Source organism: Neofelis nebulosa, chromosome 8 (genome assembly GCF_028018385.1).
Source record: "Neofelis nebulosa isolate mNeoNeb1 chromosome 8, mNeoNeb1.pri, whole genome shotgun sequence".
Classification (NCBI taxonomy): domain Eukaryota; kingdom Metazoa; phylum Chordata; class Mammalia; order Carnivora; family Felidae; genus Neofelis; species Neofelis nebulosa.
Window position 1 is genome coordinate 127,197,453 of NC_080789.1, and position 26,973 is coordinate 127,224,425.

Sequence of the window (26,973 nt, forward strand, 5' to 3'; positions counted from 1 at the left end):
AGTGCCAAGCCCCTTCATTGCATTATCTCTAACCCTTACATGTACAGACAAAGATACTTACCATCCCCATTTGAGAGATGAGGCTCTCAGAGATGCAGTAATTTGCTCATGGTTGCACAGCATGTCAGTGTTTGAACTAGGCATTGATTCAAGGTCTGTCTGATTCCCAACACTTACCTTCTGTTCTTCACGTGGCAGAGGTGCTGCTTTGTCATTTGTCATAAATGCATGCTTTGGTGAAAACCATTTTAAAGGAAGGTTAGGAAAAGGAGAACAGAACTGAGCTATTTCTAGGTCCCCTCTAGGATTTCCGTGGTGCAGCCTAAATGTTTAATGTTTATGGTAATGTGCATCGATTAATAGATTATAACACCTCCAAGATCTAGAAAGGCATGATATATGTAACAGTTTCCACTACATGGGTTAGGTTTGCTATTAATAATTGTTTCTGCCTTTGAGATTAAAAAAAAAACCACAACTTTGTTTTGAAAGGAAATCGTTCGTTAGCATTCTAGAATGGTCTATTGAAAATCAAGCCCCTTGGCACAAATTAGTGAAGTGTGTGTTAGTGAATGTCTTATAAATGTAGCGTGATGTTTTCTGTTTTCTCTCTTATGCTCTTGTTTCTTTTCACAGCATGCATGACAGACTATACAGAAGAATCTGGGACTTTTACTTCTCCAAACTTCCCCAATAATTACCCCAACAACTGGAAATGCATTTATAGGATCACGGTGGAAACCAGCCAACAGATTGCATTGCACTTTACAAACTTCTCCTTGGAGGAGGCCATTGGTGGAGAGTGCATAGCAGATTTTGTGGAAATCAGGTAAGCACCTTTATTTTATCACCTTTTTCCTTATTTGTTTTCATTCATAGTCTTTCCTGGAAAAGTTAAGGAAAACGCATGGAAATTCTCTGTAAAGCTCCCTGTTGTGCTCTTTCTTGCAAGATATAAAGTTTGTCATGTGGAGCCCGACTTCACAGAAGAAAAACAGAAAATTGCCTAAGATTCAGTGGTTATTTTGAAGTGATTATTTTATGGGGAATATTTGAAAATAAACTCTAGATTTTATTTGGGCAGAGTAAACAGATGTACTACTACTCTGAAATTAGATACTTGCAATTATTGAATACCTACTTTCTTTTTTCCTTTCTTTTTTCTTTTTTTAAACAGGCATTTAAAAAAATGGTTTTAATGTTTACTTATTTTTGAGAGCGGGGGAAGGGGCAGAGAGAGAGAGACAGAGAGAGACAGAGGATCCAAAGTAGATTGTATACACTAAGAGTGGAGAGCCCCATGTGGGGCTTGAACTCCCCGACTGTGGATGTGACCTGAGCCAAAGTCAGACCCCTCACTGACTGAGCTACCAAGGTGTCCCAGAATACCTACTTTCTTTATGGAAAATCAATTTAGAATTTTAGGTTGTTTTTTGTCCATTTGGTATAATTATATCCAAAAAAATGATGATAAGATAAGAACCGTAACGTTTTCACCAAGTTTTTTGTGTTCAAATAATAAAAGTCTAGGCTTGTGAATTTCAGCGTGAGAACTTTTTTCTTTAATGCTATGGTATTTAGAGAGAATGAATTTAAAAAGTTTTATTTGCAGTAAAGGTAAGTTGACCTGTATATTGCCACCTATGCAGATCATTTTACATAGAAATAAATTAGGCTTTGTACACACACAATTTGGTGTGTATTTATTTCAGATTTTTATTTGACCTTTCAAAAGCCTAGAGTAGTATACTTTTATAATAAACTTTATTCTATAATGTGAGGTATGGTACTAAAATAAATCAGAGTTGTATCATATCATGGCAAAATAACATAATTTTCTTGATTTACAATAACTAATCATTAGATTTGAATGTTGAGTGAGTCCTTTTTTTTTATGCTTGAAAAAGCTACAGATTACAAAGTAGATTTAAGGCGCTAAAAGTCCTTGGGGAAGAATTATTTTCAAAATGTTGCTAAATATGTAAAATACAACATTAAATTTTAAAAAATTCAAGTTAGAAGACAAACATTTAAGTTTTCTCTGTAAAATGAAGCAACATTTGTTTATACTGTTAATAATTATGGTCTGTTTATCCCATGTTCTCTGACACATTTACCAGATGCTTCATTTGAGAGAGAGAAGATTAAACTCTTCCTCTCAGCTTGAAATTGGTTATATAAAATGTTGTGCAAACCATAAATGATGTTCTTTATTAAGCTACTCAAATGTTTTTAATCAGGTGAAAAATTGAAAACTTGAAATTGTGATTTAGAGTATTTTTAAGAAAAGTGGGCCGACCTAAACTGATCTGTTTGCAGTCTCAAAGTTCAAATAATATTAAATGTTTATACAGTAATATTATCAGTGACGAGTAAATGACCGCATCTGTGTCTTGCCCCAGAGATGGAGGCAGTGAAAGTTCACCACCCCTGGGAAAATACTGTGGCTCAGATCCACCTCCAAGAATCATCTCTCATAGTAACAAACTATGGTTAAAATTTAAGAGTGACTTCTTTGGCTCAGCATCTGGATTCTCAGCTTACTGGGATGGATCATTAACAGGTAAATGGCAAAGAGCTGTCTTTTATTGGAGAGTCCAGTCTGACTGGTTTCTTGATTCTTAGACTGCCATGTTCTTATCCATTTTTTTTCTAGCTACATTTTATCATTCCTGTTTATACTAAACTTAAACACTGAAAATATTGCTGAATAACAGCGCTGTTTGGGTTTTGATTTTGAGGACAAAGTAAGGGGAAATATCCTTGTTTCGTGGTATATTACCTCAAGCTGGTGGTCTTGGTTAAGAGAAGGAAAGGACATTGACAGGGGCTAGCTACTCTTTGGTGATGCAGTCTTGTTTTGCGACCTGGTGAAAGGAGAGTAACAGTAGCCCCAGTTGGATATAGACGAGAAGATTCCATTTTACCGTCAAGAAAGAGAAATGTGTCACCTGGTCTCTTTCTCCCGTAGGTTGTGGGGGTAATCTCACCACCCCCACTGGCATGTTCATATCTCCCAACTACCCGATGCCCTACTACCACAGCTCCGAATGCTATTGGTGGTTGAAATCCAGCCACGGCAGCCCATTTGAACTGGAATTTGAAGACTTTCACTTGGAGTACCACCCAAACTGCACTTTAGATTATCTGGCCGTATGTATAAAGTTCAGTTGTTTCCTTCACTGCTCCCATCTTACCCACACACATAAATGCATTTATTTTTATCTTTGAAATTCGGGAAAGGAGAACATCTAAAATATCCACATAAAAAACTTAAAAGAAGAAATAAAAAGAAAATTTGATGAAAATGACAGCCCTCTGAATATGGCATGTATCACTGAATAGCTTGTACGTATTTAAAATATATTGAATATGAACTGTTAAGAGATGGTTAAAATCTCCCCAGAGGGGTTATGAGCTCTATCATGATTATTACCTATGTAATTTATATATATGCACTGAAAATTAGCAATGTAGAGGACTATACTGGTAATTGGAGAAGGTACTTGATGTCATCAAGGTGGGACTTTTTACAGTAGCAGCAACTGACCCTTGTCCATTAAAAAAAAAAAATCTGAATAAAAAAATGCATCAGAATGTCACAAATTGTGAACTATGAAATAAAAAAGCAAGGAGAACTACTGATAACAGCTATGGTCTCAAAAATAGGTGTTAGTCTTTCATTTTTAATCTCCAGATTTCAGCCTGGGTTCCCATCCTTCCCTCCATACACAGCCCTGGCTAATGGCTCAAGTTCATGGTCCAAGTTTATAGACATTTAAATAGAATTTTTAAAGAAAAAGGTTAGAGTGGGAGAGAGCCAAAGCATAAGAGACTCTTAAAAACTGAGAACAAACTGAGGGCTGATGGGGGGTGGGAGGGAGGGGAGGGTGGGTGATGGGTATTGAGGAGGGCACCTTTTGGGATGAGCACTGGGTGTTGTATGCAAACCAATTTGACAATAAATTTCATATATTGAAAAAAATAGAAAAAAAGATATTGTGATTCAGGGCTATTCTTGTGTTCTGTCATGTATTTCTTGTATTTTTATGTATTTCTTCCCCACTTTTTAAGAGGTAGAGTCTTTTAGATGACGTTTATAGCCACGGTCATCTGACATTTAAAATGTTTCATTAAAGGTATATGATGGCTCAAGTACCAGTTCTCATTTGCTCAGTCAGCTTTGTGGGGATGAAACACCGCCTCTCATCCGTTCTAGTGGAGACAGCATGTTTTTAAAACTCAGAACAGATGAAGGTCAACAAGGAGGTGGCTTCCTGGCCAAATACCGGCAGAGTAAGTATGTAGACTGGCTGCCTAGTGCCCGTAGTGGGTCTTCAATTTCCTGATAATGAAACAGACTGAAATAAGTGTAACCCATTGGATTGAGCAATTGAAATAAATCTTTGCTCCTTATGAGAAAGATTTAATTCTATTTGAGAGAAAAATGCTTAACATTAAATTTAATGCCATAAACCAAAGCATGTGGTAAGCTCTAGAAAATAGAGTATTTAATATGCCGGGAGAGTTGCCATTCAGTTAAAGATCAGTGTAACAGGTTAACGGCTAATGGGTTTTCATTTGTATCAAACATTACAGTCTTCTAATTAGACATTCCACTGCACATAGCATCTCCCGCACTTTTGGGTTTTTTTTTTGTTTTTGTTTGTTTGTTTGTTTTTGGTTTTTCTTTTGGTCTTGTACATCAAAAGTTACCTTAATTTTTATTAAGGGAAACTACAGTTCTTGTAAGTCATATGGAGAATAAGCACATTCTTTACCGTGGAAAAATCCAGTCATTGTAGAGATGCCATTTTAAAATCTACTTTCCTGTGAGGCAACATGGTAGAATTAAAGGAATATTGCACAAAGAATCGAGGACCCCAGGGGTTTGTCCCTGGCCCCTGACCCCTGAGAAGGTCACTTTTCCATGGGGTTCTATGATTTCTTCTCTTAAAAAAGGAGATTAAATAAGGCCATTATGAAATCTCCCTTCTAGGTCTAGAATTTAATACATTCTAATGTTAGTTTCAAAATGGACATTTAAGAAAAGTTTCCTTGAATTGTTATTTAATAAACACTTTACTTGTGCGTTTGAAAGCACAGTACCTTGCCCCACTAAACCTAAGTGTATCCATATTTTGACACAGTTACCTAAAAATAGAATTGAAAGTCTTGAGATCTGAAGGGAACATACAATATCCCTTTGAATTAATTGAAGGCATATTAATGTTTGACCTTGACTAGGTGTGATTTTGAAAATATTCACATTCACCTACATTTGGGGTTAGGCTAAATTCTATATAGTTTTGAAAACTGAGTTTTAATGATGAAAAACTTTATTCTGCAGAAATCCATCAAGTATATGAAAAGCTCTCCTAAATTTTCTCAGGGATGCATTTTTTTGGTTGAGCATATAATCATTTCTCTAATTTTATTATTGCTGTGCTAATTTGTTTCTTGCTTATAGTCAGATTGCTTATTAAGGATTCCTCCCTTTTATTTCCCTGATATTTTATTTTCCCTCATAATTTCAGAACACTTAAGGAGTAACTCAGTGCAGGTGGGATATATGTCCTTAAAGGCAAAAATCAGAGCTAACCAGTGAGGTTTTCTGTAAAATTCACCTTTTGAAATTGGACGTTTGCAGACGGAATAATTTCTGAACACAGAGAGCAGCCATATGGCTTAGGCGAGTATATTTTCCTCTGCCCTGACTTGTAGTCACTGAGGAACACGATACCTCTGTGCTGCATAGCTGTAACTTCTCCCAGGCATCAAAACCCAGAAAATTATTACTTAGAATTCCTTTGTGGACAAAAAGGTCACCTAAAGAGAAATAGCCTGAGTATTCCCTCGCTCCAGCAAAGGACTATTCTGAGGAGACACAAATGTATACTTTTCCATACCATAGTTTATCAACGCTGTCCTAGTCACCTGTCAGAAAAAGTATAGTAGCTGAAATGCATCTATGAACCACCTTTTTCAGAGACCATTTTTTTCAATATAATGTTTATCCTCTCATTCTCTTTTATCACACGTCATGGAGATAATATGGAAAAGGCTTAGGAAAAGGCATGTATATGCCTTGTTCAGGTCATTAATTTGGGCTGAATTTGGCACTGACTCCGGGGACCAGCCACCCCTAGAGGTACCTAGTACAGTTTTGTTGAAAACTCAGCTGAGGAAAATACCAGCTTTTGGTATTTTCAAAATGGAAGCCTTTTTTTCAGAACTTAAGATGTTCATTTCTTCTTCCAATCCTTTACATCGCCTCTATTCGTTCTGGACTTCCTGATGACTCACCAGAGGAATAAGGGAGGCTTTATTGTGAATTTCATGCTGACTTCTGAATGTTCAACAAAGCCATGTTGTTGTCCGTTTTTAGCATTCACATAGAACTTTGTGTTTTTAAACCGTTGAATTTAAAGGTCAGGATTTCTGTTCTTTCGAACGTTAAAGTTAGAAAAACAGAAGCATAGAATATTTAATACACTTTTGTAAACAAATCAGACTGCACCCTGAGTAGCGCTGAGCTATCCTGGTTTTCACCAGTGCATAGGAATTGGATGCCTCTTTATGGGAATCGATGATTTTCATGGCACATTAAAGTTTCTGAGTTCACTTAAGTATTGTTTCTCATCTGTTCTAAATGGAGACTCACTGTAAAATGCTGTACTACGTATATAGACACAGATATATACGTTTGCATACACATTTGCATAACATACAAATATAAAATATATAAACTATATACTTTAATCTAGATCTTTTGTTAAAGGAAAATCTCACACATCTTGGGGCAATTATGAAAGACATGATAGTGGTTCTTAATAATCATGGGTGTTTTTTTTCAGCCTGTGAGAACGTGGTAATTGTGAACCGATCCTATGGCATCTTAGAGAGTATACATTATCCACATCCCTATTCTGATGATCAGCGTTGTAACTGGACCATCCAAGCGACAGCGGGCAACACGGTGAATTATACATTTTTAGCATTTGAGTTGGAAACCCACACAAACTGCTCCACAGACTACTTAGAGGTATGTATTCTGAACCTAAATAAGTTACTGCATTTTCAGATTCAGGTAGGCAAGCCAAACTATTGTGCTTCATAGAACCGAATCTCCAACCCTGCCCTACACATCTGTGATATGCCAACCACCCATGGTATTTGAACAGGTATATTTTGTGTCACTTTCACTGCATCGTATTAATACTAAGGATATTTAATCCACTAAATTATATACACAAAGGATTACCTATGTTTTTAGTTTTCAACGTAACTTCTGGACTGATTGACCTCATGTTATTTAGATAATCCCAGACGTAAAAGAATAACTTCTATTTTTTGTTACTTTTGTTCCCTATAAACAGGAGATCAGAAAATGTTTGGGTGCCATGGCTTTATTTAATAACGAATTTGCCCGATAACTAGAAATCATGATTTGATTCTTGTTTTTATTTTTAAACTTCACTTCAGTTCATTTTTCTTTTGGTAAAACAGAAATTTCTATTTGTTACAATAATGACCACCTGTGGCATTTATTCAACTCTGTATACAATGCTATTCAATGAAACTTGCTTGAAAATTAGCCAACCCAAAATATCAGGTAATCTGCTGTTTTTACAATAAGATGTTTTATTTATAAAAGATTTTTTGCTGATTTGCATATGTGGCTTTTTAGGGCTACAGATTGAAACGTTAGGGACCTACTTGTTTTACTTACTCTATTAATGTAACTATGCATTCGTATATAAAATTTTATGGCTTATAAACTATTATATTAATTTAGAAATTATCGTTTCTGCTTTTACACTTCATAAAACAATTTGGAGCCACTGACATATTTTGACGTCAGGTTTTCATCATTAATAAAATCCCTTTTGAGCCCATCTAAAATACCATCATTATATTCATCGACATTGTGTATAATACTTTTGAATCACATATGATGTTTTCACTAAAAATCTTTTCTTGAGTGACAAGTACTCACTCTGCTAACATTATGAAATTCCCCTCATTCCCTCTGTGCCACCTAGTGACTTAGTGGGTTTCTGGGTTTTTTTAAGCTTATTTATTTATTTTGAGAGAGAAAGGGAGAGAGAGGGAGAGAACACCCAAGAGGAGCAGAGAGAGTGAAAGAGAGAGAATCCCACATAGATTCTGCACAGTCAGTGCAGAGCCTGACACAAGGCTCGCACCCATAAACCGTGAGCTCTTGACCTTTTTGAAGTCTTGCTTACAAAGACTTCCAACCCTCAGCACTTGTAACTTTAAGGACATAGTCTTAGGAAAACTTCATCCTTGTAAAAGTTTCTTAACCTTCTTTTCACCAGTTCTTTAAAAAAATTAGCACTGATTGAGGCTGTTTGAGGTTAACATAACTTTTCCAAATAGCCCTTTTGTTTTTCAAAACAGATAGTTTTGAAATAGCAGCCATAGTGTTTACCCATTAGAAAGTTATATTTACTAGTATTCAAAGGAAGTATGATATAACATCAAACTTACAAACATGAACTTGACAATGGTTTTAAAGTCATCTTTCTTCATCTAGTGTTCAGATGGTCTTCACAGGCTTAATAATGGCATGGTTGTCTCACTCCATTTACCTGGAGTAGCCATCCTTTTATTTTCTTCACGCGGTAAGATCTTGTGCATTCTGTAGAGAAAATGGAAATTTGCTCGCAAAGCCCCTTGCTCATACTTCAAACACAGCAATTTACCTTACCACATTTTTACCAGTTGTGATGGTGCCCACATGTCCTACTGGACTATGAGCTTTTTGAAGGTGCGAGCCGTCTTCTACTGAATTTGTGACCCAGGCATTGATTATGGACTTGGGATCCTATAGGAATCCAGTGAGCTCACTATAACTTGAATATCACTGCCATATATTAGCATCAGCCTGACGATAGCTATTAATTAATGAGAAAGGACTGAATTCCAGACTGAACTTTTTGTCCAATTCCTACACATTCAGCGCAGTTCTACTGCTTTGAGCACAAAGCAAAAGACAAGTCATGGTCTTGGAGAGCGCTGTGTGCATAAGCACATGTTAGGCACCGTAGCAGTGATTTGATAAAAGTACAATGGAGGAAGCGGGGGGGGGGGGGGGGGGAGGGGGGAAGCTTCCGACCTGGACCTTAAAGGAAGCTTTAGAAGAAAGAATGGGGAGAAAATGAGATGAAATGTTTACAGGGACTGGACTCCACCTCCCCTTCGGGCTTACTTGAAGATGGAAAGGTAACAGAAAGGCCCATCAGATAATTTTTGGAAGTGTTTGAAAACCGTCAACCAAAAAATACCTCTTCCAACAACCACAGAGCCACTAATTAAAGGCCCTCCATCGATGACGTGAGAGATATGCCATTTATCTTGTGCAACATTGATGGTGAAAGCAGCAAAAGTACAGAATGAGAACCAAAAGCTCAGCACAGCCTTCCAAAGAATGACAGTGTTGCCAGAGGGAGGAGATTTTTTTCCGCTTCTGTAAGCCAAGGGGCAAGGTCAGAGCTATTGCTACAATGGCTGGTCTATGATGAAAATTTTAAAAGCACAAATAACCACTTAAGAAGAGAAAAGCCACAAACACAAAATCTAGTTTCCATTAATTTCATAACTTGTAGTTAAAGGGTTTTTCAAGTAACTGAGCCAGGTCCCAGCTGAGTGACTGTTACTGCGGCCAGAATTGAGTTATTTTGAATCAATAAAGCTGAGATTATGGAAGGACTCGATTAGGTGCTGGTCGGACATTGTGCCCAACCTTGCTGAGGGGTGTGGGTTGGTAGAGTGCCCATTGGGAAGCTAAACCATCCTTTATTATTTGTCCTCTGGGAAAAACAAAATGATTCAGATTTGGAAACTAAATATTCAATGGGAGGAAGGGTCACTTGCCTAAAGGAATAAGTAAGACCATACTGTTCATGCAGTTATGGGAAGTCAAACTTAAGGATTCTTTGTGCATCCCACAACTTGATTTCACTTCTTAATTTTTATGCTGAGTCTGAGTCTCTGCACAGAGGAGGAGATTTCTAATAGCTGATTGAGTATACAAATGAAAGTGATGGGTTTGGGAGACATCAGCACAGAGATGTGCAGGAAGGCCAGAGCCTGTGTTAAGTCGACAGGGAGCATGTGTTCGTGGCATGTGGAGGAAAGAGTGAAACTCTGAGGTGGTTGTGCCATGGACGCTAAGGGCAGAGAGTATAAAGAAGGTGACAGTGATCAACAAGGGGGAGAGGCTCCCCAGGGGCCAAGGGGGATCTCAGGGTTAAGAAGTGTCCCGTGGAGATCACTGTGACTCCAGGCAAAGTGGTGTTTGGGGGAAGGGGGAGCAAGAGTGGGACCACAGTACAAAGAAGCACAAAGGGCAGAGAGTGAGCGTAGACAGAGGTTTAAGTCCATGAATTCACTGAGTTCTCTTAAAGAAATGGCATTAAGTCCTAGCTTCCTTTCTCCAGTCCTCATCCTACATTTCCCTAACTCGTCCTCATGAGGCAAGCTCTCACAAGACACCCTCCTCTGCATTTTGTCTTGTATGTCAGTGTCTCTTCTAATGTGGCCCTGGGTTAGATTCAACACTCCAGTGAAGTTGGCCGGGGTCAAGTATGCTGGGACTGTATTATCTGGCTCATATACTTCTGGTATTGTATGTAGGCTGAGGTTACACGGGCTTATTGTTAGTCAAGGTATAATGTTGGACTATATTAATACCTGTATTCTCCAGGTCACTTTTATACGAACTGTAATGGCTTCAGAGCCATACATAGGATATCATTCCTACTTAAATTATATTTGACTATTTTGCCTGCGAATTGAACTCATTATGAACCTTCTAAACCCCGCTTCTTTGGTCTGTGAATTATCCATTTGCATATAGACTTACTGGCCTCTGGCCTACTAGTTCTTCAAAAGTAGTTGATAAAAATGTCAAAAAAGATGGCGCCTGTTTCAAATACTCCAAAATAACATCTTTCTTTGGTAAGATGATGTATTGTCAGACACTTCTGGGATAGCACTATTCAAACAATTTGATGATAGTAATTGCTGACCTCTCTTGAACACTTCTTATTATTTGCTAGGTAATTATTACAGCAACCCTATAATGTAAGATATATTACCCCATTTGACAGGTGAGACAGTTGAGGCAAATGTCCACAGTCACAAACATTAGAGGTGTTGAAGTCGGGCTTTCTACCAGGCCCTGTGGCATGGCCAATGCTTTTAGTTATGACACTAAACACCCTCTGTGCATACACTCACAATTTTCTGTCACCTTCAGAGATGACATGAGGAGATGTCCATGGAGCCTGCAGATTTACCATAATACTGTCACAGAGAGAAGTCTATATTATTTTAGCACACTTCTTCATAGATAAGCACTGGTCATTTATTATAATCACCTTTTTTTTTTTTTTTTTTTGCTATATAGTGACAAACTATTTTTAGTGTCCAATTTAGAATTTTTCCAAAAAATGCTGTCATTCTTACCCATGAGATTCTAGAATAAATCTTTTCTTCAGTTTGGAAGTTGAAACATTTTCCTTGAGACCTCTGGCCATTCTACTATTTTTCATTGTTGTGTTTTATGCTCTTGGTTGCAGATACACACTTGAACTAAACCATTAGAATTGTGAAAGTGTTGTCCTCTGAGGAAAGTAAAAAGCCTCATGACCCAGGATAAACTAAGAAGCTGGAAAAGGGCAGGAACAAAAGCAGCTTAGTGGCCTCTCCCTGCACATGTATACTCCATTTCCATCTGTCTTCCCAAAAGCTTCCTCTGCTTTTCTGCAGCCTCAGAACTTTACCTTCAATATGGCCGCCCCAGCCATGACTCCACATGACCATTTGCCTCGAGCTCTTACAACCAACTAGGCTTCCCCTTGGTGACCAGTTACCAGCACGGAGTTCCCATCTTTTTTTTTTTTTAATGTTTATTTATTTTTGAGAGAGAGAGAGAGAGAAAAGAAGAAGAAGAAGAAGAAGAAGAAGAAGAAGAAGAAGAAGAAGCAGAAGAAGCAGCAGGGGAGGGGCAGGGAGCAAGGGAGAGAGAGAATCCCAAGCCGGTTCCATGCTATCAGTGCAGAGCCTGACATGGGGCTCAGTGAACTGTGATATCATGACCTGAGCTAAGAGTCAGATGCTTAACCAACTGGGCCATCCAGGTGCCCCGGGGTCCCATCTTTTTGAGCCTGACAGTAAAGGCATGGATCTGGCCCACTTGTGGATGCATGCCCCTCTGGGCAGTATGACGGCTCTGGCCAGGAGAAGTGAAGTCCAGTCCTCTGGCCAGTGTGGCTCATAGACTGTGTGTGGGGGCATGGTTTCTGCTGGCATGTTAAAACATTTCTTAACACTCATAAATTCAGTAAGGTTACACAATTAATTTGTGGTAACTATACCTTTCTGTAGTGCAGGATATAATTCAATCAAGCCCCAAAAATTCATTTAAAGTAATTGACTGCCTTATCATGTAAATTGGATCTCATTGTCTCTTCTTCTAGTTTCAGAATTATACTAGATATGTTTCTGTTTTCCCTTCATCACATTATGCTCTTTTCTGAAAGTGTCGATCCATCCATATTTTGATCTTTCATTTGCCCTAATCTTAGCTTTAGAAAGTAGACATTTTTTCTAACTGTGCAGTTTCCCAAAGTTGAGCCAATTTGTGTGCTCATAAAATGGTCAGAAAGCTATATAAGCTCCATTGTTCCTTCGTAATTGATTTCTTCAGAGGTTTCCCTTTTTATTGCCCCAAAAGTTATTCCTGACTTTGTGGGCAGAATTTAATTTTATGAGAATTTGTCATCTGTGTTGAATTTTCTTTCTTTTCTCTATTGCTTCTCTTTTTTCTTTAATTTTGAATTGGTTTGGTCCATGAGCTCATATCTCCTTTTGATGTTGGACTCCCTAAAACCTTAGGCCCATGGCTGGTATAGTCAGTATCACAGTCTCCAGGGACATGGATCAGTGTCTCCTAGTGTTTTGTTCTACATTAACAACCACTTTTCTGCTGTCCAGAATTAATCCAGAGTAGCACTTCTCTTCACTGTTTACTTTTTGAGAGAGGAGAGCATTTAAAGAATTCATCAAATTCCATGCTTTTTCCAGTTTTGACATCTGAGAGATGTCCAGATGGTTGAAATGATCTCCCCTTTGCCACCCCTGCGTGTCTCTTTGTGCTGCACTAGTGTCCACATATTTCCTTGGGAACAAATTGGAATCTCTACTGAGGAAGAAGCCCACATGAAGGTGAAGCCCCTGTAACTGGCTGCATTCCAGAGTCACTTGGAGATCTTGTTAGAAAAACATATACCTAGACCTCACCCCAGACCTACTTAACCAAAGTCTCCGGGAGTCTCACTAGAGACAGCACCACCGCCCCCACCCCACCCCACCCCACCCCCACCCCCCCACCCTCAGAGCTCTTGGGCCAGCACTTGAGATCACTGTCTGCAGCCCACTTTGACTCTGACAGCACATTTTACCCTCACTTCAAAGCTCTCTTTGGGGAGTTATAAATATTTTTAATAGGTATCTTCTTAATGTGTCCCTTCAAGTGCTATCATTGAATGTTTCTCTTTCAATAGGTCTTACTTGTCCATTCCTATAAGATGAATCACATCTTTTTCTCACCAAGACGCAGTGATACCATCATTATATTTATCTCATCATATAAAGACATCAGCTTTACTTTGCGATTTTTGTGTTCTGATTCGAAACTTTTCTCCCACACCCGTGTTTATTTGGCACCTTTGCCGCTGTCATCTTCCAGCTCATTTCTTTTTTTTTTTTTTTCTCCAGCTCATTTCTATATACCTTTCCAGTCCCTCCCCTTCTCAAATCCTCTTGATTATGTCAGTGACTTCTGTCCAACGCATTTCCCAGTCTTCATAAGATTGATGTTATCTCTTGGCAAATCCTCTCTCTGATGTCATCTTGTCCACCAGACGTTTATATTATTGTTAATTACACTCCCGTGTCCTCTTCCAATTACAAAATCATGCATTTCAAGCGAAAGAATGGACCCAAACTGAGTCTTCAAGTCCTACACTTGTGTTTTCTAAGTCTGCGGCCTGAGCTACGCAATTTTCCATACCGCAACTGTGAAACACCAGGCCTGGGTGATATTGTGATTAGTTAAGATAACACGAGCTGTTGTTATACGTTCTCAGATGCTTTGTGTACTACAAGTTTATTTCTCAGTCGTGTTAGAGATCATGCCTTCCTTGCCTTCCACATGGTGATTCAGGAACCCAGACAAAAGGGAAGTCGATTTGGGGAAGCCCTCATATCTCTCTCTGCCGCAAATGTCGATAGATGTTTTACAAATACCAGTTTGAGAAATGCTGAATTAAACACAGTCAAATAGGGGTTGTTGTTTTGTTCCGCATTTGCTGCGGTATGTCCTCAAGCTATACCACCCTAAATATGCATTATTCATTCCCATATCCATTCATCTGGTCATTCAAATACATTTCAGACACATAGACTGTGTCCCTTCCTTGTCTTCCCCGAGGAATAATAACTTACCAAGTTCAAAGAGAAGTTGTGTTGGAGGAACTGTCAGAGCTAACGCAGCTGCGAGTTCGAGTGGCAAAGGTAGAGTTTAATCCTTCATGTGCTCCTACAGTGGGATCCAGCACGAACCGCACTCCCTTCGCTTTGTAGGGAGGTGACTGGACGTTTTAAAGGGAGAATGAGGGAGTTGGGAGGGGGCAGCAGCCCGAACACTCAGGGAAGTGAGAAATGACAAAAGGTTAGTCCGTGTCAGTGTGGCCAGGCCAGCTGCAGCATGCTGTTGGCTGCAGCCATGGGAATTAGGATTCTGCCCTCCCACATGGACTGGGAGCCAGGGTCCCATCCTTCCTGAAGATTACATTTCAAAGGCATGGCTCTCAGATCCTTGAGAAAGTACTCCTGAGTCCTAGGAGGCACACATACATCTCAAAGGGACAGAGGAAGGATTCACACCTATAAGCCCTTTTTAGTAAGTGTTCTATGAAAGGGTGGTCAGGGGCCCAGCCTCAGGTGTTGGCTGGAACAAACCGTCAGTTCTTCTGGTTGCCTTGAGCTTTTCTCAGGCAGGCACTTTAAGCGGGGCAGGGGTCATCCTGGGGATGTGACCTTGAGCTGTTAGAAACCATGTTAGTGTTTAAGTCTTTTAATATGGGGGGCGTGAGTGGATGAAAGCACGTGTGCCCAGAGTCCTCATTTTTTGTAGGCCAAGGTTGAGGCTTAGTCAGGAAGAAGGTTCAGAGAGGCCTGGCTAGAGTCGAGCCCAGGAGAAAATCCTTGTCAGAACTGAAGGAAGTCCAGTGTGGCTGAGGCTGAGTGTGGGGCTTCTGGGTGGATGGGACCCTGCGAGCCAGAGAGCGAGTGAGCATAGCCCAGCACTGAGGGGGCATGAGGAGTTTCAGGGACCTCCCCTGGAGCAGCAAGAGGTCTTTCAGGAGTGTGAGCCTGAAATGGTCTGCTCAGACTGGCGCCTTTAAAGACTCTGGCTTTAAGGGAAAATGGAAGGGAGGTGAAAGTAACTGTGGACATCCAGTGAGGGGGTGGCTGCAGCCCAGGCGAGAGAGAGAGGGCACCAGTTCCTTGCAGGCTGAGGAGGGAGAATGTAATAGAAGGATTTGAGAGCACCGAGGAGGTAAAATCAGCAGAAGTGGACCAATGATTGGATGGGACTGGGGCTGGTCCAGGCGAAGACAAGGCTGAGATATAATTAATGGTTCATCTCTTAAGACACTTGAGTTTCCTCTTGCTTTCTGTCTGCAGCTGGCGTCACTGATGCATTTGGCACTTCTCACAAAGGATAAATGATACAGCCAACATTTTAGTCCGCTTACTTCACTCGAAGCTCTGTTAAATATAACAAAGAATATGTTGATTCCATTGACTAATGGAGTTTTGCATGTGATCATTATGATTTAGAAATTACTATTATTTCTTTAATGTTTATTTGCTTTTGAGCGGGGGGGGGGGGGGGGGAAGGGACAGAGAGAGAGGAAGACACAGAATCCAAAGCAGGCTCCAGTCTCTGAGCTGTCAACACAGAGCCCGATGCAGGGCTCGAACCCACAAAACATGAGATCAACACCTCAGCTGAAGCTGATCGCTTAACCGACTGAGCCACTCAGGTGTCCCTAGAAATTATTTTTAGTTTTCTCTATTATTACAGAGAATAAGGACTTTATTGTATCCTTGAATTTGACAATTCTTGTTTTAAAATATAATTACCCATGAAGAAAACATAAAGAAATTATTCTTGAGGACTTTAATTACTAAACTTCTACATGGCTCAGTTTCCAGAACTCTAAAATGCGGAGAACAGTATACCTACATTATAGAGCTGCTAGGAATTTTAAATTTAGGAAACATACATGAAGGGTTTAGAATAATACTCCACTAATAAATATTACTTATTAAATGCTACTAAGTATTATTTATTATTATTTCAACATAAACACGATTTTGTGGGTTAACTTTTGCTATCTAAAATATTTTGCAGTCCGTGCAAAGCTATGATTTCCAAAACAGCCTTCCCAATTGTGATGAGGATAGATTGGTCCCATATATTGAAAGCAGGGCTTCTGTCTCCTGGCCTCTCAGCCTTTCTACAAAAGCCATGGGAATTCTATATCTGAATCTAAAAAGTATGGTAGTCAGTATCCCACTTGCCAACGGGAGAAAAGCATTTGAGATTTTATGTCTTAGTAACAATGGGTCTGAGCCGACTTTCATCATCATGGCACCTCCTTAAACACTTCCTGGGCAGATGAGTCACGCTTCCTCTAACTGTCTGTCAGAGGAAGTTTGCTTCTGGGACACCTTGCATTTGGCTTAGAATTCAGAGATAAGCTCTTTTAATTCTGAGGACAACTGCCATCCCAAAACACTCATAAAAACTGACAACAATATACCAAACAATTCAATTTATGTCTCTGTACTAGATATGAATCTTGCATTGTACCAATCATGATCTGGGTGCAAAAGTTTAGAATGCAGTGTATTCATTGATTATTAAGCCACATACTTCATATTATCATTAAGAGTAACAAGATGCATTTTACAAGAAATTTAAGATTCTGGTGTTGTCCAAGCAAAGGGTGATTTTTTTTTTTTAAATCATGAAAAATTAAAAGGAGAGCTATTTGTCTCAGTGTAATCAAAATCCCTTTCCTCAGAAGGAAATCGCTGATCTTTTCCTGGCCATCCCTCACAGTGAAGAATTTTCATGTGATTGCATGAATTTGCTGCAGTTAATGAGGCAGACCCACCAGCCCTCAAAAGATTGCCTTTGCTCTTGTATTCCAAAGAAACTCTGTGTGTTTCCCCTCTCAATATTCTCTCAAATGTGAAAGACAGAATGAGGATGATTAATAATCAGACCTACAGATAACTTCCACTCTACCCTGAAGACAGGAAGAAGTACATCAGAGGCTTACAAATTGAAATTGCCCTATCCGCACTTCCTTCCCTCGGGGACCTCACCTAGCTCTCTCCTCAGACCATCAGCAAGTGCATGGAAGTTCCCTTCTACCATCTAAGGGGCACGTGGCTTGAATGAGAACCCATAGCTCAGAATGCTAAATTTTAAAATTAGGGATTATCGTTGTGGATTTTCATTAATTAGCTTGATTGTCCACTTTGTAAAATAAGGAAGAGGGGCACCTGGGTGGCTCAGTCAGTTAAGTGTCCAACTTTGGCTCAGGTCATGATCTTGCACTTTGTGGGTTTGAACCCCGTGTTGGGCCCCGTACTGACAGCTTGAAGCCTGGAGCCTGCTTCGGATTCTGTGTCTCCCTCTCTCTCTCTCTGCTTCGCCCCTGCTCATGCACGCTCTCTCTCTCTCTCTCTCTCTCTCTCTCTCTCAAAAATAAATAAACATTAAAAAAATAAATAAAATAGGAAAGATTTCCAACTGCAACATTTCAGAATTAAAAAAATAAATGCCATGTTTACCCTTCGGTCCTTATATTTACTCTTTATTTAACAGGCTTTTCCCCTCTTCTTCCCTGAACTGGGAAAAGTCTGCCTGGCAGCACTCTAGATCCTTCCAGCTCAAGGTTCAATGACTTCATGTTGTTCTGTGAAGCAGATTTCTCCCTGTTTCTGAGTCCATCTCTAGCAGATGGTGAGGCTTTTAGGAGGCAGAGTAATTTTTTTAAGAAAAGTTCAGTGTTTCGCTGTAGTGATGCAGTTGGCAGAGGGAACTCCTCGGTTCATGGAATTAAATGTTCATATACACGCAGGAGAGTAGGCTTGGCTCTCAGTGCATCTCAGTTACCACCAGGGAGGGAATTAGGCATTTACTACTCCATCAGCAACTCTCAGAACTTACGTTTGTAAGAAGTCTTTAGTCCCTGAACAGCGGAAGGAATTCTTTTTAAATAAAGAATTAGTCTAATTAATCATAAAAACCTAGTTACGATTTAAAAAAAGGAAACATTAGGGGCAAAATATGGTTTTAAATTAATGCTGAAGGAGATTACCTTATATAATAACATTTTAATGGGCTAATTTTCATGTATAAACTTGAGATCCGTATAAAAGACTACAGAAATAGAGAGTATAATATTTTTAGTAGACCAGCTGGGTGTCTGCGAACCTAAAAGGGTATGGAATTCTGAGAGTGGAAAAATATTACCAATGCATATCTATGTCAATGCAATGCTATGTCAATAGGTCCCCAAAGATAATCCTTGAAAAAATAAACTTATCTGATGACACAGGAATACACAGTCATTGCAGGAAGTTTGGAAAATATAGAGAAAGTTAGATAAAATAAAAATGATCTCAATAATAACATCACTCCTAATAATTTTTGGTGGTATTTATTTCCTGTAGTCGCTCCTTATATACTTTATTTTAATATGCAAAGGGGATCTTCTGGACACAACTATCCTATAATGACTTTTTCCCCGATCACACTAGCTTGTGAATGTTTTTCCGTGTTGTTCACTATGCCACATCATTTATGACATTGCACATCCCATCATCACGATACGGCCACCTATTCTTGTGGAACATTTAGAACTTTTTCAAATTTCCACTATTATGAGCAATGCTGAGATAAACATTCTTGTAGTTCAATCCGTGCACATATACATGTGTAGACAATGACTTGAAAAGTCAAACAAACAAACAAACAAAAGCCAAAAAAGAAAAAAACAAATCAGCCTTTGTGGCTCCTAAAATGAGCAATGTATAGAAAGCAGAAACAGAAGCGTCAGTGCGCTATGAAGAGTGAACCGCGGCTAGCTGCCACATGGGAAGGAGACGATCTCGTCTGGGCGTGAGACCGACATCTAATTCAGAGTGACACAGAATAACTCAGAACGTGGTCTTCGATGGGTTTCTTGCTGTCATGCAAAGCCCAGAACTCTGAGTGATTGTTTAATTTTAGATGGGTATTTCATATTTCCTGCCCCACCCTGTCAGCACATGGGAGCATGGCTTTTCCTGTGCTGCGGGGAAGACGTGTGCCTGTATATCAGACACTGCGTGGCCACGTGTCTGGTGGAGACGCGGCCTCCCGGGGCCATCGCGGAGCCATCTACAATCTACCAGGCTCTGATTCTTAGTTTTCCTCTTTAACATTTGCCTAATTTACCCTCCACAATCTGATGACGTTTTTACCCCTGCCTTAGCCTTTTCTCATCCACTAGGGGAACTTTTGCCCGACTCCACAAATCTTGTTTGGAAGCTTTTACTGTGGTTCCAGGAATATTATGAAGCCCTTCAGATTTAAAGTAAATGTGAAAGGTTCTAGGTTTATCCGAGAGATTTATGTGTAAACGCTCTTAATAACTACCCTCATGAGACAATTTTCATGGGTCCCTTTAGAGCTGTTTTCCGGGGGTGGGGGAAAATCTGAAGAAACGCCCCAAGAATTCACCAGTTGCCACCCTTTTGGAGCACCGGTGGCTAAGCAGCTAGAGCTGCAGGCTGGCTGGACTGTCATGGGAGAGGAGGCAGTGACACGAAGAAACACGTGCAGAGACGCTTTCCCTACCGTTTGCCTCTCCCTTCCCCACCTCGCCAGCGCAGCCTTGGTAGATTTCCTAACACTGTCTCCACCACCATCCCATTAGGATCCACCACCTCCCTCCACCCCGGCACGCGCACCAGGCTTACGCTGTCCCCCACGGTATGGTTTGCTCTGGGCCACGCACCCCGCACTTGGGAATGGCCTCAGTGTCCACACAGAAGCAGGTTGTCATAGCAACACGCTGCAAGCGATTCATGTTGGCCGTCCATCTCTTCACAAGTGATTCATTGATTCACTGCTTTCCCATCTGGTCTGCCGGGGATGATTTCTGTGAAGTGTTTTACATGAGTCAGCTCAAGTTCTCTACACCCGTCATATTTTGTCTCTCAAAAGTATTTCTAGAGTGGTTTCTTTGGGGAAAAAAAAATGCCAAGGGTTAGAATAACATTTTCAGTGCATTCCACATGCCAAGTCTCACACTCAACCTAATTACACAGTGTGTCTCATTTGCTAATTACACCAACCTTATAAATACCATTATGGTGCCAGATTTATATAGAAATTGTAGCTAGGAGAGGGTGAGGACTTTTCACAAGATTACATTCTAAGGAAAGTTTAGAGCTGGACTGGACTGTGTACCCACAGGCTGATCACGATTAATATCTCTAGTCTGCTCTTACAATAAAATTACTTCCTGGCTTGCGTTTGAATACAATCTGTTGGTGACACTGGCTTCACAAAGCTAATCTAAAAATTCATTGAGTATAGGTCTCAGAAAGTTTAACTGTGTTCTTTCTATAAGCATTAGGTGATTCTCTACTGCACCTAAAATTCTCCCTCATGGCAGGTGGGATATTTCAATACATGTTAAACTCTAAAGGATAACCTTATTTTTGTTTTTAAAGATTTGTAGTAGAAGGGGAACCAAAACTTTTTCCTGAAGTTTCTCCATATTTTAGTAATATCTTGCCAAGAGCCCCTTGATTTAATTTCTCTATTTGGTCTATATTTAATTCTTAAAATTAATGATCCACTCTAAGCAAGTTTTATTTCAGAAAAATGTCAAGGAAATAAGAAAAAGTATGAATTAGAAAAAGTATGAATTAGATGCCAATCTAAAATAGAAAGAACTGAATTCTAGTTATTACTCCCTGTAATGCTAAAGTGAGTTTAGAAAGGTAGTATATCCATACATCCCATGCTTATAAATATATGAAATAATTATAATTTTTTTCATCAAAGTCACAAATATTCAAAATCATAAAAGAAATTTGGCAGCAAAGAAGTACTTCAAAAGCACATTTCTGTTCTGAGAGTTCTTGGCAATTCATAAAGTTGATTCCCCTTGAGAGAACAGGTTGAGGTTCACATTAGCTGATACTGGGTTCCTCCGGACTCGAGTTCCAGAGTTGCTACAAAATCCTTACTCTTACAAAAATTCAACTCTCTCTGTCAGTGAGGCATCCTCAGTTTTATATCTTCTACCTTGCATGTATGGTTCTTAATTAGAAGGAGTCCACGGATCATTTCATATTGCACCTGGAGTCTTAAGTCCCTAATGGTCTAAGAAACTAGGCATGTGCCAAATTATCAAACCCATGCAAAGGAAGTTGATAGAAATTGGTAAATGTGGCTTAGGCAAGAGATTTCCTTCCTCTCTGTGTGTCCATTTGAGGGTGGAGCGGGGGTGCAGAGACCTACACCACATAAATCCTAAACGAACAGGCTCCTTAAGAGAATAATTGAAAGGATTCTACACAGGAGGTTGTAATATATACACATATTTACATTTGAAGATACGTTGAACCGCCAACCTGAAAACGGAAGCAGCATTGCAGATATTTAAAAAAAACAAACAAGAAACACCCCTCTCCACATGGTTATAGAACTTAGATCTGCATATTTCAAGTGAGAGTCTCCATCTTTCTTTTCTTAATTTCTACTCGTTTCCTTCTGTGGACTTAATTCCAAGCTTAGATATTGTGGATCTTTAGGCTTTCTAAACACAGGGGAAATCATACCCTTCGCGGGACCAAGCCAGAATGCTTGCCAGTAGTGGCAATGAGTCACAGCTGGAATGTCCTGTGGTTAGCCTTCTGCTCTGAAAACAGAATCAGGAGCAGCAGGCACCTACTGGTTTCCATGGCAACCAGTATTTGTGTACTTTGAACAATGACTGTTCCTTTTTGTGTGGTAAATTTACGCGGGAATGAATTGTTGAGGTGACGTTAGCCATCTTTGTGAATATAAACAAAAAACCCCCCGATTTAATTAAGTGTAAACTTCAGAAGGACATAGGGTTGGGGGTTGGGGTGCTTTTGTATAGAGGTATTGTTCTCCACTAATTCATTCATTTGTTTATTTGACATATTTAAGCATTTCATCAATGTCTATTCGATGTTTCAGTGTGCATCACTTTCTCCCCTCCAAAGGCAAAAAGAAACTAATTGTCATTCATCAGTGTTCCCCCCCCACCCACCCCCACTCCCTGTGCCCCCCCTCGCCCCCCACCATCCCATTCACAATGTGTTATTTTAGAAGGACTGGGATTCAGGGGCTCTCCTTCAATGAGGTAATCCTATCCGGAAGGAAGAGAAAAAAGTCCCCTCCAAGTCATGTGAAAATGTCAGCTTTCTTAACCTTGCTGAGCTGGGGAGGCAAAACTACTGTAATGCTTACGGCCTTGTAGCGAATCTAAAATTCACTTCCTCAAAATGTCACTGCCTACCATTTCAGAAGACCCGTCAAGCTGAGAGCGATTGCGGTGGTGGGGAAATCTTACCTCGTGTTTTGTGGCATAAAGATGAAATAATTAAAGCTTTGGTCACTGAACTACAACCCAGAGTTAAGAATGAGCCTTCTGGAGTGGAAAATAGTGGAGTGTTTCTTGCTTATTATACCTCTGCCTGGGAACAGTATGTTTGTTTTTGTATTAATTAGTTTGGGATTGGAATCGGTACACTGGATTTAATAAAAAATTAAAAAAAAAATTAAAAAAAAAAACCCTCTGAAGCTGGGATAAATACCCTACAGTGAAGCAGTAACTTAGGAGTAAACAGATTGCAACATGGCCCTCCTCCCCTACCGGTACCTCCCACCTTAGATGGAGGGATCTGAGAGCAGAAACGAAGGGCTTTGGGTTTTCCCTCCTCTTTTTGTGTTGCTTTATTCTTTCTCCCATTTTTTGCTCCCTCATTATGGCTTCTGTCAACTAGCCTATGAAGGAGACACTTGTTAATTAATATACCTAGTCAAAGCAGCAGCGGCCTTAAAAAAGACAAAGGAAACTGAAGCGATAAGCCTGAAAAATAAATTTCATCTTTATTCGTTTGCTTCAAATGCTTAGGTTTATTACCCAAGGGCGAGTTATCTAACAGACTTCTGAATGTCTCTCTTTAAATCTCTGCTGACCTTCCCCCAAATATCACAGGCATGTATGACTGATGACCAGCTAGTTTTGAGAACTCCATGAGACAGGCCAAGATTTAGAAATCTGTAATTTATTATGATCTTGAACAAGGCCCTTCCTGATCCCTGCCACCAGCCCTTCTACAGAGAGGCCCACAAAGGATCCAGACCCTTTGTTGCCTAAAAGAATCATGCTGAAATTTAGGACTCTAAGACCCTAATATGTACCTAACTATGTAGGATTCAAGTAATAGGGCAGATTAAATCCCACTGAAATAAATGCAGCTGTGGGGGAAATCATTGTGTTTGTTCCATTGTTTTTGTTCATTGAACATGTATTGGGAATGTGCCCTCGACAAAGCCCTGAACTAGACAGAGGAGACTGGGAGAGGTGCTCTGGGCTCTAAGGAAACCCATAATCAGTAGGGGAGATGAGGCCCACATGGCTGGCAGTAGAACAGAGGGGAATGGAACCATTTCTACAAAGAAGCACGAGTAAAAGATGAGGGGTTTCAAAGGAAAACTAATTCGTGAGTGAATCCCTAGGGATTAGGGAAGGCTCCATAGGGTGCTTTGTAGAATTTGATGATAAAGTTTTCCATGCTCTCATCAATATGTTTCAAACTATATCATAACATTTCAGTAAATAAAAATAATTTGGCCAATTTGGAACTTATTGAATCCAGATTACACATGTACCTACAGACATATTCATTCAAACACATGCACTCACACATACTCTTATATATGTGTACTCTACAGGAGAATAATCAAGGAAGTCTGTTAGTTTATGATCAGGTATTTTCAATTTTGTTTCATGGACAGTTCATCCCAAGGGTAACCAGAACAAAGTAGACAATAATGTGGACGTTAGTAGAGGAAAAGAAAAATATAATGGCCTGAGTCACGAGGAGCCAATTGTTTTGGATTATCATGATCTTTCCTGATTGAAAGAGATATGGCAGAGTTTATTTATTTTTTAGTTTAGAGGTGTATATCTGATGAAATGAATAAATGAGGCAGATAAAGGGTACACGACAGGATATACAAATACCTCAATGGGAAAGTGAGCAAAAACCACAGCAGAAAAGTTCCAAGAGAAGAACTATAAATGCCTAATAAGCACGAAAAACCTTCAACCTCAAAGTAACATAAGTTGAGCCAATTACAAAACCAAACATATTTTCCCTATCGGTATCAGCTCTAAAAATAATAGCAGTCACGGGGTGCCTGGGTGGCTCAGGTGGTCAGCATCCAACTCTTGATTTCAGTTCAGGTCATGATCTCACAGTCTGCGGGATCGAGCCCGCATCGGGCTCTGCTCTGACAGCATGGAGCCTACTTGGGATTCTTTCTCTCTCCGTCTCTCTTTTGACCCATATCCCATGCACGCGTGTGTGTGTGCTCTTTCTCTCTCCAAAATAGATAAGATAAACTTAAAAAAGAATAGCAGTTGTAATTGCCAAAGTCCCATTGTAGTAAATTGCTGGTGGGGGATGCATTGGTATAAACTTTCTGGTAAGAGACTTAATAATATAGATCAAGAGCCATAAAAGATTATATTCTCTGATTCATTCCCCTTATAGGAAATCTTTCCTGAGGGACATTTAAAATATCAAAAAAACATCCATATTGGCAAAAAATTGGAAATGTCCTTAAATGAACAACAATAGAGTATTAGAAGCATTTTACGCCACCGTTAAAAATGTTTACACAGAGTATTTGCTGACATGCTTAGAAAAAAATAAGGAACACACTTAAATGTATAGCCCAAGCTTGTACGCACACATATATACCTGGACACATAGGTATATGTATACATACACAAGCAATGAAAAAAAAATGTTGACAAGAGAAACTTCTGGTATTAACAAAATATTAACAGTGGTTATCTTCAGTGGAATTAAATTTTGTATTCATTTTTTACATAGCTCTCTAAGCTGTCTAAATGCTTATGTTAGTATTTATATATATTTATATAAATTAGTATTTATATATATATTTATATATATGTATCTTTCAATTATAAGATTGCTGTTCAATGAGCATCTCTTATATGTCATTAACGTGTGAACACATCTCATCTGGCCCACCATTTCCTTATTCTGTGCCTGGATTACACTTTCGAGGGAACTTGCTAGGCTGACATAAAACCAAACACTAATATTTGGATTTCCAGATTTATTGGGCTTAGGACTCACCCATAAAGTCTCTCTATATAATCACCTATTTTTAATTTGTTAATTCTTATATTAAGCCTCCTGTGTTCAAACCACCTTAGCAGATTTACCCTTAAACTCAGCCAAGGAACAGCTTTTGCTACATGAACAGACTTTACTTTTTCCCTGTGACACACCATGTAAAGCTCCCCACCCTGGGAAGTTTCTCCTTGATTCCAGCTCTACGACGGCCCCCAGCGGATGGGGCGCTACTGTGGAGCTGACCTACCGCCTGCAGGGAGTACCACAGGCTCCAGGCTTCAAGTGCTGTTCCACACCGATGGGGTCGGTCACCATGAGAGAGGATTTCAGATGCAGTGGTTCATTCATGGTAAGCCCTGGGCTGATCTTAGTTGTATTGGATGCTTGCTACTTGACCAAGAATTCTTCCTTTCCCAGCTCTCACTTTGGAAACGATACTACCACAAATAATGGGGCTTGGGTCACAATCTGGTGCAAGGCCTTGGAAACCTTCCTCAGACACTGGAGGGTTAATCCCGGCAGGGTTAAGAGAGGAGAGCACTAGGAGAGCTACTGAAGTCAGTGCAACAATAAATCGCCCAAGAGAAAGGAGGGGAGCAGAGTGAAGTTTCTGGCGGGAGAAAGACCTGTCCGTGGGTGTGGCAAGCAAATGGCAAGGTGGCATTGGGGTCTCCCAGGGGGAGTGGAATGGAAGGAGGTCCCAGGCTTATTCTGAGAAGCAGAGAAGGAAGGGTGGGGATCAAAGGGCAAGAATGAGTCAATCCAAGAGAGAAGGGGAAGGGCATGGTTTGGGCTGAGAGGGGAGCAGGAGTAGAGAACTCACTGGCACTAAGCCAGGGTGTGTGTTGTACCAGCCAGACAGAGTAGGGCCACCCACCTACGAACTGGTGCTTCAGAAAGTAGGTAGGGATAATTATTCCTTTGAGGATGAAAATTCATGTTTAACAAGGGTTCTGAAACTTGTAGATTGACCTCTTGTGGCCCAGTCTAAAGGGAGTAGGCCCCAAAGTGGCAATTCTCAAGATGTGGTCCCCTGAGAGCAGCATCAGCATCACCCAGAACTTGTTAGAAATACAAATTCTTGGGCCCCATCCCAGACCTGTGGAAGCTCAATAATCTGTGCCTTAACTAGTCTCCCTGGTGATTAAAGTTTGAGATCCACTCTCCCAGAGTGATCCACACCTAACAAGTATAGTCCTTGTACGGGACACCTGGGTGGCTCAGTCTGTTAAGTGTCTGACTTTGGGTCAGGTCACGATCTCATGATTCATGATTTGAGCCCCATGTTGGGCTCTGCGCTGACAGCTCAGAGCCTGGAGCCTGCTTCAGATACTGTGTCTCCCTCTCCCTCTATGCCCTTCCCCT

The 26,973-nt window shown here is 40.0% G+C and overlaps 1 protein-coding gene and 1 long non-coding RNA gene across 3 annotated transcripts in view; one reads left to right on the top strand and one right to left on the bottom strand.

The window, feature by feature from the left end:
* LOC131483547 (uncharacterized) overlaps positions 1-22,145 on the bottom strand; it is a 33,751-nt gene extending 11,606 nt beyond the window's left edge. The window contains exons 1-4 of the long non-coding RNA XR_009247762.1: positions 22,021-22,145; positions 20,137-20,327; positions 14,539-15,867; positions 8,515-8,665 (exon numbers count right to left, since the gene is read on the bottom strand). This is a non-coding gene — a long non-coding RNA (uncharacterized LOC131483547). The remainder of the gene's footprint in view (positions 1-8,514; positions 8,666-14,538; positions 15,868-20,136; positions 20,328-22,020) is intronic.
* The window catches only part of CUBN (cubilin), a 278,970-nt gene that overhangs the window by 81,596 nt on the left and 170,401 nt on the right, over positions 1-26,973 (top strand). For both annotated transcript variants that reach the window (XM_058681796.1, XM_058681795.1), the window contains exons 23-28: positions 637-829; positions 2,403-2,563; positions 2,972-3,153; positions 4,140-4,296; positions 6,858-7,045; positions 25,807-25,957. In XM_058681796.1, coding sequence (XP_058537779.1) covers positions 637-829; positions 2,403-2,563; positions 2,972-3,153; positions 4,140-4,296; positions 6,858-7,045; positions 25,807-25,957 — 1,032 coding nt within the window. The remainder of the gene's footprint in view (positions 1-636; positions 830-2,402; positions 2,564-2,971; positions 3,154-4,139; positions 4,297-6,857; positions 7,046-25,806; positions 25,958-26,973) is intronic.